The sequence below is a fragment of the Anastrepha ludens genome, chromosome 4 (genome assembly GCF_028408465.1).
Source record: "Anastrepha ludens isolate Willacy chromosome 4, idAnaLude1.1, whole genome shotgun sequence".
NCBI classification, from domain to species: domain Eukaryota; kingdom Metazoa; phylum Arthropoda; class Insecta; order Diptera; family Tephritidae; genus Anastrepha; species Anastrepha ludens.
Window position 1 is genome coordinate 129,712,280 of NC_071500.1, and position 17,649 is coordinate 129,729,928.

Sequence of the window (17,649 nt, forward strand, 5' to 3'; positions counted from 1 at the left end):
TGTACAAACACATCCTAGGGCTACCCGGGTCCACGTTTTGGATTATATCTCGAGACCTTAGTCACGGAACGGTATGAAAAATACTCTATACTATAGAAATTATCAACAGCTTCCATTTGCTACCCATATTGTACAAACACATCCTTAAGTTATCGGGGCCCACATTTTGGGCGATATCTCGAGACCCTAGTTACGGAGGGGCATTAAAAATACTCTATACTATAGAATCATCAGCAGCTTCCATTTGCTACCCATATTGTACAAACACATCCTAGGGTTACCCGGGTCCATGTTTTGGATTATATCTCGAGATCCTAGTCACGGAACGGTATGAAAGATACATACTATAGAAATCATCAACAGCTTCCATTTGCTACCCATATTGTACGAACACATCCTTAAATTATCGGGGTCCACATTTTGGGCGATATCTCGAGACCCTAGTCACGGAGCGGCATCAAAAATACTCTATACTATAGAATCATCAGCAGCTTCCATTTGCTACCCATATTGTACAAACACATCCTAGGGTTACCCGGGTCCACGTTTTGGATTATATCTCGAGACCCTAGTCACGGAATGGTATGAAAAATACTCTATACTATAGAAATCATCAACAGCTCCCATTTGCTACCCATATTGTACGAACACATCCTTAAGTTATCGGGGTCCACATTTTGGGCGATATCTCGAGACCCTAGTCATGGAGCGGCATCAAAAATACTCTATACTATAGAATCATCAACAGCTTCCATTTGCTACCCATATTGTACAAACACATCCTAGGGTTACCCGGGTTCACGTTTTGGCCTATTTCTCGAGACCCTGGTATCCGATTCCTAAAATTTTAAAACACAAACCATCTACTGAATAGTCCAAACAAAGCCTAAAAATTTGGTTTGGATAGGTGAGCCCGTTCTTGAGTTATAAGATTACCAAGGAAATGTAACTTCTTTTTATATATATAGACTAGCAACCCGCCCAGCTTCGCACGGGTATAAAATATATACCCTATGTCACTCACTGAAAAAATGATTAAAGTCGATCCAGTAGTTTTGGCTTATTCATTATTGCCCGTGGCCCGCACACGTTAAATTTGGAGTAAAACAATTCTCCTTTCTTTATAGCATGAAGATTTCCTGCTATCTTTGGGATATCTAAATTCATACCCTACACTTTTGCATATTAACTTTTTGCGTTTTTACATATGTATTTATTTTATTTTTACAACAATTACTATATTACAGAATGTCTTTATATACAACGTTCATAGCCTTCTTGTCATTAGACAATACAAACATGTTTTCTCTAGAGGTTACTCTTGAAAGAGCGACATACAGTTGGCCATGTGAAAAACAGTCAACACTCAAATCTAAGCCTGCAACGTTGAAGGTTTGACCCTGAGATTTATTAATGGTCATTGCAAAAGATGTCTTTACCGGAAATTGTAAGCGTTTAAATTGGAATGGTAGATCCGATGGTATCAGAGGGACTCGGGGAATCAATACATCTTCTCCGGTACCACATCCTGTGAGTATTGTGCACTCTATTATGAAAGTTTTCAGTGATTTTACCAGCAAACGCGTGCCATTGCAAAGTTTAGGTGGACTTAGGTTTCTTAATAAAATAACAGGACAACCTATTTTCAGCTCCATTTTGTGAGGAGGGAGTCCAGACGGTTTCAAAGAATTTAGAAATTCTGTAGGAAATTGAACAGCTTCTTCCAAATCGAGAACAGTATCGACCGAGTAGTATATTTTCGTCGGCGCATCAATCTTTGAAATAATCAAGCTATTTTCTTTATCTACTTGTTCGTTAGTTGGTGACAGAATAGCTCTTTCTTTAAACCAAGATATTGTCTTATAACTTATGTTATCAATGTCTGGATAGACATTGTCGACTAACTCTTGGATGTTGTCTATCAAAACACAAAGGTTTTCTAGGTTAATCCTTCCCTCACTTTGTGTTAATTCTCCATTTCCAACTTTTAGCAGCATCTCTGGAAATAGCCTGTTCTCACGTGAAGATGACGAAATCCTCATATTAGTTTTAAGCTCTAATTTATTGACATACGACTAAAGGTGGGATCTTTTTAGCGAAGCATTTATTTCGTCAGCACGTGTTCCTCGAGTCACAACTGGTAGGATTTGACGGAAATCTCCTGAGAACAGAATTGTATATCCACCCATAGGTGCATTTTTGTTGCGCAAATCGCGCATTGTCCTATCCAGTGCTTCCACAGACGTCTTGTTTGACATGGTAGTTTCGTCCCAGACTATTAATGAGCAGTCACGCATCAATTTTCCTGTATTGCTCTGTCTAGAAACACTACAGACGCTGTTATCATCATCGGTGGCGATTTTCAGCGGGTGCTTCATTGTAGAGTGTGTGGTTCGGCCTCTTTCCAAAAGACTCTTTCCAAAAGAGTAGCGGCAATGCCGGATGACGCAACAGCTAACGCAATTTTTCCGGTAGATCTCTAATTACTAATTACTGTTGTAATATCTTGAAAAATATTGTTTTTAATTATATGCTGTAAAGAGCCATATACATAGATCTATATGAAAACAACAATGTATTTAAGGTATTTAATTGGATAAGGATTAATGTTGTACCCATTTGTTGAAATCGCTTCGAAAATAAGCTATTAGTTGTCGTAAAAAGTAAATGACAAAAAATGTTATTGTATGGAATTGATAGCAAACTAAACGCGCTCCGAATCAATAAAAACTATTCAAAAACTGTATTTTAATTATGTGCGATTTACTAATATAGAACCTGAAAATAGCGTTTTATTTCGCTGTAAAATTGTATGTACATATAATTACATGGAATTCAGTACATACATAGATACATATGTATGTACATATGTCCGAAATGAAATAATGCGAGCGATTCGTAAATACATACATACATACGTCACCATACGATGTAATTCAACATTAATGAGGTGTGGTGAGATTATCGCTTAACGCCTGTTGCTTCATTCGGTTGACAGCGAACAAACACACAAACAGCTTTTTTTTGGAAAAAGAGCTGCTTTTGTTTAAACAATTTTGGTTAAATAACAAATAAATCAATTATTTTTTTTGATGCAGAACGAAAGTAAATATTTCAAAGTTAAACTTCTAGAAAGTTTCATTTTAATTGGTTGATTCGTTTATGATTTATGGCCGTGAAAACAAAAAAATTATGTTTTTTTGCCACATTTTGACCGATTGCCAAGCCCCCTTTATATATTTCTTCACATTATATAGATATAAACCTTCCTCTTCAATCAATCTATCTTTAAAAAAAAGCCGCATCAAAATCCGTTGCGTAGTTTTAAAGATTTAAGCGTATACGGGGACATAGGGACAGAAAAAGCGACTTTGTTTTATAATATGTAGTGATTTGTCATTACTGTGTCATATGCCCACAGGAATTACTGGGTTGGTGCGTGCTACCATTCGGATATGCACAGATTCAAAACCGCTCGCACGAAACACCAATTGATAGAAAAAGTTTTTTTTAAAGGCGGTCGCTCCTCGGCAAACAATGATAAACCTCCGAGTATAGGTGTTTCTACCATCGAAATTCTCCACATAAAAAAACCATAAAATATCTGCCGTTCGGAGGCGGCTTAAAACGGTAGTTCCCCTTATTTGTTGAAAACATCAACACGCACCACAAATAAGAGGAGGAGCTCGGCGAAACACCCAAAAACGCCAACTATATATGTATATATGGAATTACATATATAAAAATAATTTTACAACACAGAAAATCTAGGGCACTGTAGATTGAATCCATGAAGGGACCGCAGGTGATCTTTCATGGCGCAGTATTAAATCTTCTCATAATAATTATCATCTTTACTTACCACATGCCCTTGAAGTTCAGCTTCTCTATGAGATCTGTGTATACCAAGCTGATCTTGAGTTGATCGCAAGCCCGCAAGTTGATTATAATGATGCAGCGGAGCGTGGTGTAATGATGATAACGGCTGCCCATAGGGATCTGTACCCAAATATTCTAAAGCTCCATGGTTCTGTAAATATGCAGGTACCTAATCCATATTAGATTATTTATGTAATGTCGATTTATTTTTAAATATAAAAGTAGTTGAATTAACAGTGGTACTACCCGTTTTTACCTTCCGCGCTTAATCTCTTGTGTTGTTTCAGAAATTAATTTGCGAAAATGTTTTTAGTACAGTCATTACAACGAAATTGTTTCCATTATACTAAAATTGGATCATCCCGCGAGACAAAACAAAGTTTTATAATAGCAAAAAGTTTTATACAGTGCACTCGCGATAACTCGAACTAATTAAAACAGGCGCTGTTCGATTTATCGAATTTGTTCGACTTATCAATTGAGTGTGCTATGTTAAAAAAACAATCATCGATATCGATTTTTCGATCGATTGTTGAAAATGGAAGCCAGTAGAAAATTTCTGTAGTATAGTTTCGTTATACGAATTACATTTTGGTCCATTGGCTGGATCAATGGTGTCACATTCGGCGGCATAAACATAGTTAAAATTAAACCATCCTCGGACTTTAATTCGATTTCGTTGGGATGTGATGGGGCATTATCAATTAGAAGAAGAGCCTTCTCAGGTAGTCCCCATCTTTCAAATTTTTTCTTACCTAAATATTAAAGTCATTTAACTTGGTTAAAAAAATTGTTTTAATGAATCTGGATTTTACCTGCGGCACGAACGAATGAAACCAGTCTTTGAAAATCGCCGAAGTCATCCAGGCTGATTTGGAATTTTTGTACTCCACCGGACAGTTAAAATTTTTGAAAACACGAGGATTTCTTGCTTTGTCAATAACGAGAAGTTTAAGCTTATGGTTGCCGGTAGCGTTAGTGCAAGCCATAAATTGCCTTATCTTTCTTTTTTATAAGACTTATGGTGGACTTGGCTACCCCATATTCCATCGCTAGAGAAGTAACACTACGTCCACGTTTAATTTTGTTAAGGACTTCAGCCCTCTCTTTTAATGTTAAACACTTTAACCTTTTACGATCCATTACTCACGTGCTCTGATATACTACAAATGACAAATTTAAAGCAATTTGGTCAATGCAAGATGTTGTTCCCAGAAAACTAACGGGATATTAACGCCGAAATATTCATATGGACAATACACTAGTATACATATAATTTATATACATATACTATTACATATGTATCTATGTACAAAATGTACATGTTTGAAAATAATGTGTGTACAAATAAATTTGTTTTTTTGTTCGAGTTATAGCGCTTTTTTATTGTTCGAGTTACAAAGAAGTCAATAGGGGAAAAAATGTGTTCGAGTTAGCACGTCGTTCGACTTAGCGGCTATTCGAGTTACCGCGAGTGCACTGTATATCAAAAAGAATGCTTTTAGCGGCCACCTCAGTACGCTGTAATTTGGTTTGCAAGATATTTCAGATTGGTATAATATACAATTACATACATATGTATGAACAAATTTACATACATAAGTGAGTGGGTTTTTATTGAGCGCGTATTTGGAGGCGAATGCAAACGTTGCATATAAAGTTTTACTGAAATTCCACTAATATATAAATAACTTGTGATTCTTAATATAATTTAATTAAAAACGATCGTGAAGGTATTTTTAATACTACCATTATATTCCATTTAAAAAAAAAAACGGAAACTTTTGTACATTGCATTTTTTAAAGTTAGAAAAAGATTATTTAACGTATGAGACTATGCAACATTTTGCCCAGATTTTATTTTCAGGAAATCTCACATACTTTGAACATTTCCACATACGGCTGCTCCTAAATACATATACCTATTATTATTTTCATAAAAATAATCAGCCGTTTGGAATCGGTTTCAAACGGAATAATATCGAATCGCGCGCCACACATAGGAGGAGGAGCTCGGCCAAACACGAATATAAGTATTGTACATATATATAAATATAGGTATATATATGTATGTTACTAACTAAGCTCCAATCCACTGAGTTCAAATTATGTAAAATTGTAGGTTTTTAGTAACCGCCTAGCCAAAAATTATATGAAACCAAGAAAGTGCTTTACTAACGGGCCTTACGTGCCAAGGAGCCTTACTATATTACATACATGCATATGTACCGCTCGCATAGCTGATGCACGAGCATGTGCACTGTTAATTGGATAAATGACAGTCCAGAGTATTGTCTAAAAGCGCGTGGAAGCATTTTGCGGAGAGTAAACGCGAAAAAAGAAAATCAGTAATGGGTTTCAAACGTAATAGTGAGCTTGCATCATATTTGGCTAAAGTTTTTGCTTATCGCACCATTACTCGTTACAATGATAGTGGTAGTATCGCGAAACGTCATGGAGGTGGTCATCAAAAGCCTTCAAGATCCAAAAAGTGCATGATCTCACACCAAAGCAGATACAAGTCAGACTTGAGAGAGCGAAGGAGTTGCTTTGCTTGACCGAAAGCAGTCAATTCCCGAACATTGTGTTTTCTGACGAGAAAATTTTTCAAATTGAGCAATTCGTAAACTCCCAAAATGATACGGTTCATTTGACCGACCGTTCATACGAGAATTTGAGCCATCGTTTGGCCACCAGGAGGCAGCACCCGCCACAGATAATGGTTTGGGCCGCTGTATCCGTAGATGGGCACTCTCCAATCGTTGTCATCGAGCCTGGCGTCAAGGTAAATGCGAAATATTATCCGGAAAGTCTTCTGGAGGTTGTTTTGAAGCCGTGGGCAGACAAACATTTCGGTGGGAGACCATGGACGTTTGAACAGGACACGACATCGTGTCATAAAGGTCGAGTGAACCAAGAATGGCTAAAAAGCATAACGTCCACACAATAGCTGTCAAATTCACCAGACGTGAATCCGATGGATTATTGTCGTTGGGTCATTTTGGAGAGCACGGTCCGAACTAGAAGATTCATAACTCTCGAGGCGCCATTGTCAGCGAGTGGGCTAAAATACCAGCAAATCACATTCAAGGCCATAGTCCAGGCAAAAGGTGGTCATATCGAACAAAAGTAAATTGATTCTTAATTTTGTATTATTTTCAAACATTTTTTAGTTTCAATTGAATAAAAGTATTTTTCCAAACTAAATTTATGACCTTTTTGATGCACTTCGAGCAAGGTTCGAACTAAAAGATTCACCAGCCTCGAGGCGCTAAAAAAAGCCATTGTCCGGGAGTGGGCCAAAATACCTGCAAGTCACATTCGGGCAGCTTGCGATTCTTTTCTGGACCGTCTCAAGGTCGTAGTCAAGGCATAAGGTGGTCAGATCGAGCAAAAGTAAATTGATTCTTAATTTTTTATTATTTTCACACATGTTTTACTTCGAATTGAATAAAAGTAATTTTAGAAACTAAATTTATGGCCTTTGTAATTGGTTACACTTCGAATGCCGGACACAGTACTATAGCATATATGCAGCAAGAAATTGAGTTTTTTGTATGGAAAAGTACCAAGTACCAAGTGTACCAAGTAAAAAACCAGCGGCTATCACACAGATCGAGCTTTATTTAGAAGAGCAGGAAAATCGGCATTTTGTTGGAACGAATATGCTATAAGTTCTGATACCTTTGAACAACATACCAGCAATGCAAGTGAACTTTGTTTTTAAAGAATATGATATCATACTAAATATATGCCAACCACCGCACACAACTAACGAATATAATTAAATAAAAAGCTATTTAATATTTTTACGAGTTTTCAAATTTTTTCGTTAGGATTTTCCAAATAGTTGCGATTTTCCCAAAATATCAAAAATGCCTAAATTGTGGATACTAAATTTATTTTTTTTTGAGCTAGTAAATTAGGTTTAAGTAAAGCCTTGTTGAGAACATTCTGGACTCACATACTTTAAAGTTTGCTGAAATGTTTAAACCTAAACTTATCGTAAAAGTTTCTTTTAAATCGCGTTTGTAGGAGTTTTCGTAATACTGCAATTTTAAATACTTGTGTATTTTTAGCAGCTTATTTTCATATACTGTTGCCCGAGGAAAAGATAAATTCATATCTGTTATATAACAAATAATAAGTACTTGTATTACCTGTTGTTGGGGCGGACTTTGAGTTGTATGATGGAAGGGTGGAGGAAAATAGGGCGGTTGGAAATCTGATTGTAATGATTGATGATGCATTGTTGCTGCGGATCCATGGGTGCTGCCATGACTGCCATGCCCAGAAGAAGGCCCTCCACGTCCACTGTGGCCGCCTGTGTGTGTAGTATATGCTGGGCTACTGCTTGACAATCCCAAGCTGCCATGACTAGTCAGGCGTTCCTGGAATAGAAGTTTATATAGTTAGAAATTTTAATTATTATATATTAGTATTAGATAAAAACTGTTTGCATTAATTTATAATGTTGGTCCTTTCGTCAAAAATCGAGATATATATATGTATGTATGCAGGCCCGACGAGAGGGCGGGGGGATCGGGGGCTTTTTACCCCGGGTCCGTTAACAAAAGTGTTCTCTTTGTGGAATGCCCAAAAAGACTAGGTAAACATATTTTTTCACATTTAAATTCACATTTTATTCTTCTTTTCGTTACATATTAATTGAAAATTAAGTCATACGATGGTTGTATTTAAAAAATCAGTCATCCTTTTTTGTATCTTCTGTTTTTCTAAAACTTGAAGCTTTCTCCCTTAACCGTCTTATTGTTGATGATCGTCATCTGCATTGCCCTCCTCGATATCTTCATTCCATTCATGAATGGCTGGTAACGTGAATTTAATCTGAAATTTTTAATAAAAAAAGTTTTTTCAGTAACCCACATACATATATCTTTGAGCATATCTGCGAACACGAATGAACCTCAGGATTTAAACTACTAAGAAGATCGACGGTGTTGCTCATCAAGGTGCGAAGGTCAGCTTCCCATTTTTCTTTGAAAAACGCCAACGGAACATTATCTTCGGGATCATCATTGTTTACCGCAAAATTTAAAATACTGTTTCAGCACTTAGCTAATGTTGCATCACCAACACGAAACTGAGCCGCATCCAAAAGATTTATAGTTTTTAAGTTATTTTTTTTCAACGACTCGAGCAAATCAGACTTTGTCGCTGCTATTGAAGCTATATAGAATGCTGTTTCTGTAATGCAACTTAGTGATTTTTATTGCATTCTGATCCATCGGTTGAATGAGGGGAGTAACGTTTGGTGGCATAAACATTGTCGAAATTTGTCCATTCTCCGTTGTTAGTTCAGCTTCATTTGGGCGAGAAGGAGCATTGTCGATTATGAGGAGAGCTTTAATTCATAAGGCTTTCTCCTTTAAAAACGATGTAACCTTAAAAAACATCCAGTTAACCTTAAAAATCGGACAAAACTTAAAAGGAATATTCACCTGTGGAACAAATGACTCATAAAACCATTGCTTGAAAATCGCCAACGTCATCCAGGCGGATTTCGAGCTCTTAAAGTCGTTGGGACACTGAAAGTTTTTAAAGCAACGTGGATTCTTCGTCTTTCCAATTACCAAAAGCTTAAGCTTGTGAGATCCAGTGGCATTTGAACAACATAAAAACGTGATTCGCTTCTCGGACTTTACCCCTCTCTCTCTTCCAAACTTGACGCGTACGTTTTCTCTGGCAAAAGTCTCCAGACTAACCCCGACTCATCAGCATTATATTACTCATCGTTTCACAACTCCAATTCGGCCATTTTAGCTTTAAGTTTTTTTTTTAACGGATCCACTAGCTGAGGTTGCGAAGCCCGTTTTTCGCCTGATATTTTAGGAAGACGAATACCGTACCTCTTCTTGAATCCTTGGAGCCATCCATCACTAGCGAAGAACCTTGCTTTATTTCTTTAAATTTTACATGCAGTGTTTTTGCCTTTTCTTTCAACATTAGAGCACTTACTGGCCAGTTTTTATCTCGCATTCGGATAAACCAACGATAAAGAGCTCTCTCCATTTTGGGCTACTCTGAAGAACGCAGTGTTTTTCTATTTCCAGGTCCACAATACGTTTTGCTTACACATTTTAAAATCACATGCTTTTTCGCTTTAATGTTACAAATTGTTGATTTAGCAACAGTATATTTCTTTGCTAAAATCGTCACAGATGAGCCTTTTTTTTAAAAGCCGAGAATTTTAGCCTTTTGTTTTAATGTCAAGCACACAGATTTTTTAGAACTCATTTTCACCAGAAAACATAAGACGAAACACTCTTTGCAAAACCAAAACCGCGACTGAAATATTTTACTCCTTACATGCAATTAAAATGCCTATTTTATAATTAGGGATTTGGGATTCCCAATTCCAGAATTATTTGAAATCAATGTAAACTACATTCTAATAATTTTAACGTTTATTGTTCATGTTATAGAGCCTTTTGGGTTTGTTCACGTTTTAGAGTAGTCAATGCACGAAAATGTCTGTTCACGTTTTGGGGTGTTCACGCTTTAGAGCGTTCACGTTATCGACCGTGCGCCGTATATGAATTAGACATAATTGGAAAGGGCCCGCATTTGCAATTTTCCCCCGGGGCCCGGATATGTTCTCTACGGCCCTGTATGTATGTATGTATATGGAAAACGTTTTTAAAGTTAGGTATAGACGACAAATATGGTTGGCAACTTAGTGTCGATGTTTTGCTACACAAACGTCAACCAAATTGACAACCAACAGCACACTTTATTTTTATTGTCATTGTCAAGCAGCATAACATAGCTCGCTTTGTGCTTATTTTCTATACGACATAAGGAAACCCATTAACAAATCTTTATTCTCTTTGGAGGACGACCAGATGTAAATTAGTTAACGAAAACGATAGTGGCCTAGAAATTACTCATTGGTATGGAGAAATACTGAAAAAAATGTCTACGCGTGAATGCTAAAACATGCAATTTACCTCTGGACGAACGATACTTGATTTTTTCCTACTGAAAATATTGTGACGCGTCAATTCTAAATGGCTTGTAAACAAAGAATGAATTGGCAGATTGAAATGAAACATCACAAAACGAACATAAAAATTATTGAACAACCTAGTTCTGTTGGCATCGGTTGGTTGGTAAAAGTCGTGGTTAAAGTGTTCCGCACCATTTTGTTGCCACATCCTCGTTTCTGTTGGCATCATTTCCAAACAAATTTATTTTGGTTTCATCGCTCGAAAGAATATTTCGCCCCTTCCGTTCACCTTCCGGTCCTCGCCATGATGCACGAAAGAGTGAAACTTTTTTGCTCTTCTTTAAATTTGCATTTCTCATCCATCAAAATCAGTTATATGATTTGAATATTATGCCAGTTACACCTATTTCAATGGCATCGCCGACTTGTTTCGCCCACAAATAAATTGAAGTATATTTTTGCTTCATAAAGTTATATGTACGAGCGGTGATATTTTGACATTTCAAATGCATTGCCTAGTTCTGTCAAGATTTATTTGAATTAAAATATCGAAATATTCGTTAAATCAATTAATTTCGAACACACACCAAATTCAATGTCCGTATGTGTACTACACTTATATTCAGTGACAAATTTCATGCGGGCGCTTTTGTTCCTAATAAAGGGCTTCTTCGCGCAATTTTGGATGAGTTCCATTTGTTAAATTGCCCATTGCTGTTGTTGGTTGTAGTTTTTCTGACGGAACCATTGTGCAAGAACTATGCTTATCAATTCAAAACTTGTAGCAAACTAGAAACTGTACGAGATTTCATGGGCATATTGACCCCGTGCTTCAACTATAACTGGTTGCTATCGTGCCCTATTTATGTACGATTATTCTTTTTGACATGAATTCTCCAAAGTTGTTCATTTTTATTGCCCAGTATAAAAATTTCAAATGTAAATATAATTCTTTATAAGTGATTAAATTGAGTAGACATGAAAAACATGTTGTTTTCGTAATTTATCGTTTTATACTATACCGGTTGTACTTGATGGCGACCTAATAAAGGACACTGATCGCCAATGCTCGCAATAAAGACATCTGTGCAGTGTGCGTAATGTAATTTTTTTTAAAGGTAGATAAACCTTTACGTATCAATTTTACAACGCGAATTCTTTAAGTTTATCACATCTGTTATCAGTTTATTAAAAGTACAGTACTTTAGAAACACAAACTCATATTACATTGATACATATTTACATATGTAGGTATGTCAAAAAACATTGACTCTTATTTACAAAAAAATATATAAATATTAAGTATATATATGTACATATGAATGCAATTGGACAAATTTTCACATGAAAAGGTCCGTCATGCTTTATTTTTAAGCCACAAAAGATGCTGCCGTTGCCGACTTAGTTAGAAGTCATAATAATGCCGTAGTTGCGCATGCTGATTATGATTTATTAATAAAAGACATTCAGTTTCATTACATACATATGTACGTATTAAAATTAATGTCGTTTTCTTTTCTTGCAATAATATTGCCTTCATTCCGCTCTGTGCTACAGCTGTCAAATTTTCGTTTTCTTTGCTCAAACTGACCACACATCATTGAAAAGACCAAGTAAATGTATAGCATTTTGTACGGTCTACAAAAAGTAAGGACGAGCGTTATTCAGCTGATTTTTGTTTATTTTTGGGCACAAGTTCGTGCAGATAGTTGTACAAAACGTCATATGAATTCAAAAAAGCCCTAAGTTACAAAACATTCAAAATCAACTTTTTAGTTTATTATCATGTACCGTATCTTAATATATGTTCCTTTAAAATTTTATAATCCAACAACCAATAATGACGGTGGTATAAACAAAATTCGAAAAGCCCTAAGTGCAAGCGTAACAAATTTGCCAACCAAAACTGTAACTTACGCCTTTAGAGAAATAATAAACAACAAACACAATAGGCATAGCATGCCATGCCATTGTGTGTGTTCTTATTTATAAGTTTTTTTATTTATCAGTTACTGACGAAAAGTATTGACGATAAGGTTTTTTGCAACTCTGTATTAACAGTTAGTTTTTCTTGTGTATGTTTCTAAGAGGCTTTACTGAGTTGGAGTTTATTTAATTTAAACTAAAAATCTCTAAAAATGATTAACGAAACTAATTTTGATAAGTCAGTGTTAAAAAAACGGTGAACAAAACATATTTAAATTACAATAACCGAATGATTGGCAAAATCTGAAATGACCGTCTTAATAAGGGAGTTGTGTGTGAAAAGAATCCTCGAAAAATGGGCTTAAGATGTCAGTCAGAAAAAAGCACATTGGGTCATTGCTCCCAATATGATGAAAATATATGCCAAGAAATATTTGATGGATTTTGAAACATGTCGTGGAAAGAAAAAAAGATTTATGTAATAAGTCAAGTAGAATTAGAAGAAAAAGTACGAAACCGTAACACATTTTCGAGGCGATCGCTATCTAAACGGTATTATTTGAAAGCAAAAGCTACTCGTATCCAGGTTTGCCGGCAAATGCTTGTCAACTCTTGGAATAAATGAAAAAATGATAAGAAATTGGGTAGATTCGAACATTTTAAAACACACGCAATTGGATATTGCTCCGCCAAAAGGAACGTCGAAAAATGCTAAAAAATACGAAAAGCGCCTTAACTTTTTAAATAAATGGTTAAACAGTATTCCAAAACTTGAATCCCATTACCGAAGACAATACAGTACAAAAAATTATTTACAAACAGATATTAAATCATACAACCAACTTTATAAACTATATTGTGAAGAATGCGATGGTAATAATGACGATGAAATTTTACCAGTATCGTATCCAAAATTTATGCTTACCATAAAACAACAAAATATTTCATTGTTTAAACCAAGGAACGATATGTGTGATATTTGTGTATCATTTGAGGCAAAAAACATAACTGAGGAACAATATAATAGTTATAGATCACAAATCAATGAAATGAGAAAAGAAAAAGAAAACGATATAGAAAGTGTCAAGTGCCAAGAAGTGGACTGTGCTTATGCATGGACATGCAAGCAGTAAAACTGATTCCCCAAACAAATGCTAGTGCCTCATATTATAAAATGAAATTACAGGTGTATAATTTCACTATTTATAATATCATTACTCACGAGTCTGATAATTACATTTGGGATGAGTCTGAAGGGAATCTTGTAGCGTCTACTACCGCCACATGTATTGTTAAATACTTAGAGAAGTGTTTACTTCAGTCACCAGATACGAGTATTAACCATGTCATAATATATTCTGATGGCTGCTTTTATCAAAACCGCAATGTCATATTGTCAAACGCATTGCTATCTTTATGCATTGAAAACATATTCGCTTATCCAAAGAAAAATTAACAATAAAAAAATTAATCTTCCGTCTGAATTTGTTCAGTATGTTAAGGATTCTCGAAAGACTCCATTTCCACTGAACACTCATCACCTCACTCATTCATATTTTCGGGATTACGACTCTCTTCCTAAGCGATACTCTTCTATTCGTCCAGGTAACGTCATCAAAATCAACTTTCACGATCTACTTTTACAATAAAATGTGTTTTACAGCCAAAAAAATTGGTGATCCTACCGTTAACAAAATTCGAGTACTGGCATATGATCCGCTTGGAATTATTTATTTTAAAACAAACATCAAAGACGAATATACTCTTCTTCCACACCGATGTGCCAAAAATTTTCATGACTCCCAACTTGCTCCATTACATACCAAAAGATTAAACATTTCTAAAAAAAAGTGGGAACATCTTAACGATCTTAAGTCCTTTATACCAGCAGATTGTCATGATTTTTATACTAATTTGCCCTATGAAAATGAATAGCAAGATTTATGTAAAGTTTTCATCTTTTTACGAATTTAATTTGTTTTTGTTTAACTTTCTTTTTGAGAATTATTTTTTGATTTGTTGGTTTGTTATCAAAATAAAAAATATATAATAATAAATTGGATAATATCCATTATAATATATTATTACAATATATATTTTATATATAATATATAAATTATAAATATATAATATATTATTACAATATATTATAATCAATTTAATGCAAGAAATAAGCAAAATATTTTGAGAAAGTTACCAAAAAACAAACTTTCTATTTGAGTTTCGCCCTTTTCGATTTCAGAAAAAACTAATTGTAGAAGGCGCAAGTGTCATATATCTGTAAGTAATACGAAAAGTAATATTTTTTCTTCAAATACTGATTCTTTTATGAAAAATAATCTTAACTTGAGAAAATATTGAAACATTTTGCCTTATTTTTAACTTTAAAAGGTTTTTTGCTTCTCCCGTAAAATTTTTTAAATGTAACTTAACGCTTTTTTGATTTCATGTGACGAAAAACTGTTATTGTAATAAGAAATGGAAGTAAATCGTTCTAATTCACTATATTCAATATATAATTTGTGAAGTGTCGCATTTTTCTTGTTCTATTATCATATGAAATACGAAACATTTTCACAGGGCGTATGACAACATTTTCGTAATGTCGACATTTATTTAGGTGTTAATTTTTTCAAGAAAAGAAAACACTATAAATCACATATTTTATTCTACTTGTTGCACGTGTTTATAGATATATATCATTGTTAATCTTGCCTATTTATCACCTTCACATGTAACCCAAGGTGGAGTAAAATAACTGGTTGACTTGTTTTAGGTTAAACCCTATCGCACAGAACTGATCTTTTCATGCGAGTTGCGAAACAAAAGCTAATAAGACTCATGAACGTCATAAACGCCATTTAAATCTGGCGAAAGCAAAAAATCATTCTTACATAAATTGATGGTGGTATTTCAGCTGATGAAAGAAGGCAGATGTACGAAACGATATCGCCGTGAATTTATCGGTGGCACTCAATTGGAGGTAATGAATATCATTTACATAGGCGAAGAAAACCGAATGACGCTGGATGGTCAACTACTACCAAAATGTGTAATATAGATGTTGACGTGGCTTACTTTCTGCCTATTGCAACTCTGTGAGTTCCACCAAATACATTATTAATTATATAAACAAGGACAGTGATATGGCAGTATTCGAGATAGACGATGAAATTACACAATTCTAAATCGGGCACTATGTTTCATTTCAGCTTATTGACTGAAAAAGATGCACTAAAAATAGTAGAGAAACCACAGAACACAACCCACAACTCATTTTTCAAATTGTATATGTACCATATATCCGGGGTGCTATTGTTAAAGAGTATGTTGGCCCATATTCGAGTTTTATTTATGCGATTGTTGTGGCACACATTAACAGAACCTACATCACTCATCGCCATGAAAATCGTCAACGGAGGAAAGTACCAAACTTATAGAGAAACATGTTTCAAATTACTTGAAGGATTATAACGCTGACGCAACACTCACTCAGTCAAAGCAAATACGAGCTCCGTTTGAGATTATTTTAACAATATGCACACCTTCAAATCCTAAAGAACTGTGGGAGCCGCATCGCATTTGCAAAGCAGGAACGAGCATCCGATCCAAATCAGAAACACTCGCATGCAATTTTCAATTAAGCTCTGACATTGATTGAGAACGTGTGCATATCAATCAATACTAAAGATCTTTATCAACTTAGTATGCCGGCATCGTTAAGAGATAGAAACGCCTGCAAAACAGAGACTTGGTGCAAGGACGGTAATCTGATGCAAATGATGTAACAAATTTTATGCTAACGCTAAGTGGACTTTTAATTGGGTAAAGATGAACCGAGATTCGGAATTCGATGGAGCTTTCAGGAATGCAACCGTACAAATTGACATCAAAATTTAGATCATCCCCGTGGTGCTATTACGAATTTTTAATCCACAAAAACTGTGGTGGGCACCAGACCGACCATCAAAAAATTAATACAGAATTTGATCGAAGCAACAGTCATTCAACAATATGTAAAGTACATATATTTACATATATTAGTCTGTTTGGGCGGCGCAATGCTCGCAGAGTACTTTTTTTCTATCATGTAGTTTTCGAAATATCGTTAATTAACGGTGTTTGAATAAAGAAAAAACGTTAGATCATACTTGGATAATCCGTCAACCGATCCAACCAAGTGATATATATAATTTAAGGCAACCAAATATTCTGCCTTTAGTTTTCACTTCCATTAAAAAAAAAAATTAAGCGTTTTCAATATACATATGTACTTACAAAGTTAAAAAAAAATTAAAACTGTAAAAATATTAAAATTGTCCGCCTTGTATTTTAGAAATATATTCGCAACTGACTTTCCAACATTTTTGTACTCATTTCATAAAACTAACATATCTAGAAAAAATTTAAGATACAAATAGAAATCCTCCAATGGGAACACTAATAATACTTGGTTTTCCTAGTAACAAATTACTTATAGTAATAAATATGAATTACGAAACTACATATTAATAACATCTTTTCAAAACTGTTTATAGGACATCAAAATGCAAGTATCAAACTTGAAAGATCAAATGTCAACATCCCTTCAAAGTTCTAAAAAGAACAATACAAATCTATTTAAATGTTTTATTATTTTTTATTTACAAAAACCAAATATATTTAAAAGATATACGGCATTAACCGAAAACTTATACAGATACATAAACGCAAATGTCAATAAAACTACATATGTATGTAATTTTATAATATAATATAAATCTAAAAATTCTCTTTTTCTTTGGTTAGTTACAGAACTTTTCGCTCTCATGAAAAACAACAATACTCGCACATCATTCTTTTCGCACCTTCTTTTCAGTTGTCGATCGAATCTT

General features: G+C 34.8%; 2 protein-coding genes across 3 annotated transcripts in view; one reads left to right on the plus strand and one right to left on the minus strand.

Annotated features, from left to right (window-relative positions):
- Nucleotides 1–17,093, plus strand: part of LOC128861198 (IQ and AAA domain-containing protein 1-like) — a 217,174-nt gene extending 200,081 nt beyond the window's left edge. Inside the window, exons 9-10 of the mRNA XM_054099149.1 lie at nucleotides 15,552–15,873; nucleotides 15,988–17,093. The gene's annotated coding sequence lies outside the window, so the exon portion shown is untranslated. The remainder of the gene's footprint in view (nucleotides 1–15,551; nucleotides 15,874–15,987) is intronic.
- The window catches only part of LOC128861199 (transcription factor AP-2-epsilon), a 118,885-nt gene that overhangs the window by 26,922 nt on the left and 74,314 nt on the right, over nucleotides 1–17,649 (minus strand). The window contains exons 2-3 of one of the 2 annotated variants that reach the window (XM_054099153.1): nucleotides 8,040–8,270; nucleotides 3,863–4,030 (exon numbers count right to left, since the gene is read on the minus strand). In XM_054099153.1, coding sequence (XP_053955128.1) covers nucleotides 3,863–4,030; nucleotides 8,040–8,270 — 399 coding nt within the window. Of the gene's footprint in view, nucleotides 1–3,862; nucleotides 4,049–8,039; nucleotides 8,271–17,649 lie in introns of both variants that reach the window. The other variant, XM_054099151.1, reaches the window with a different exon arrangement.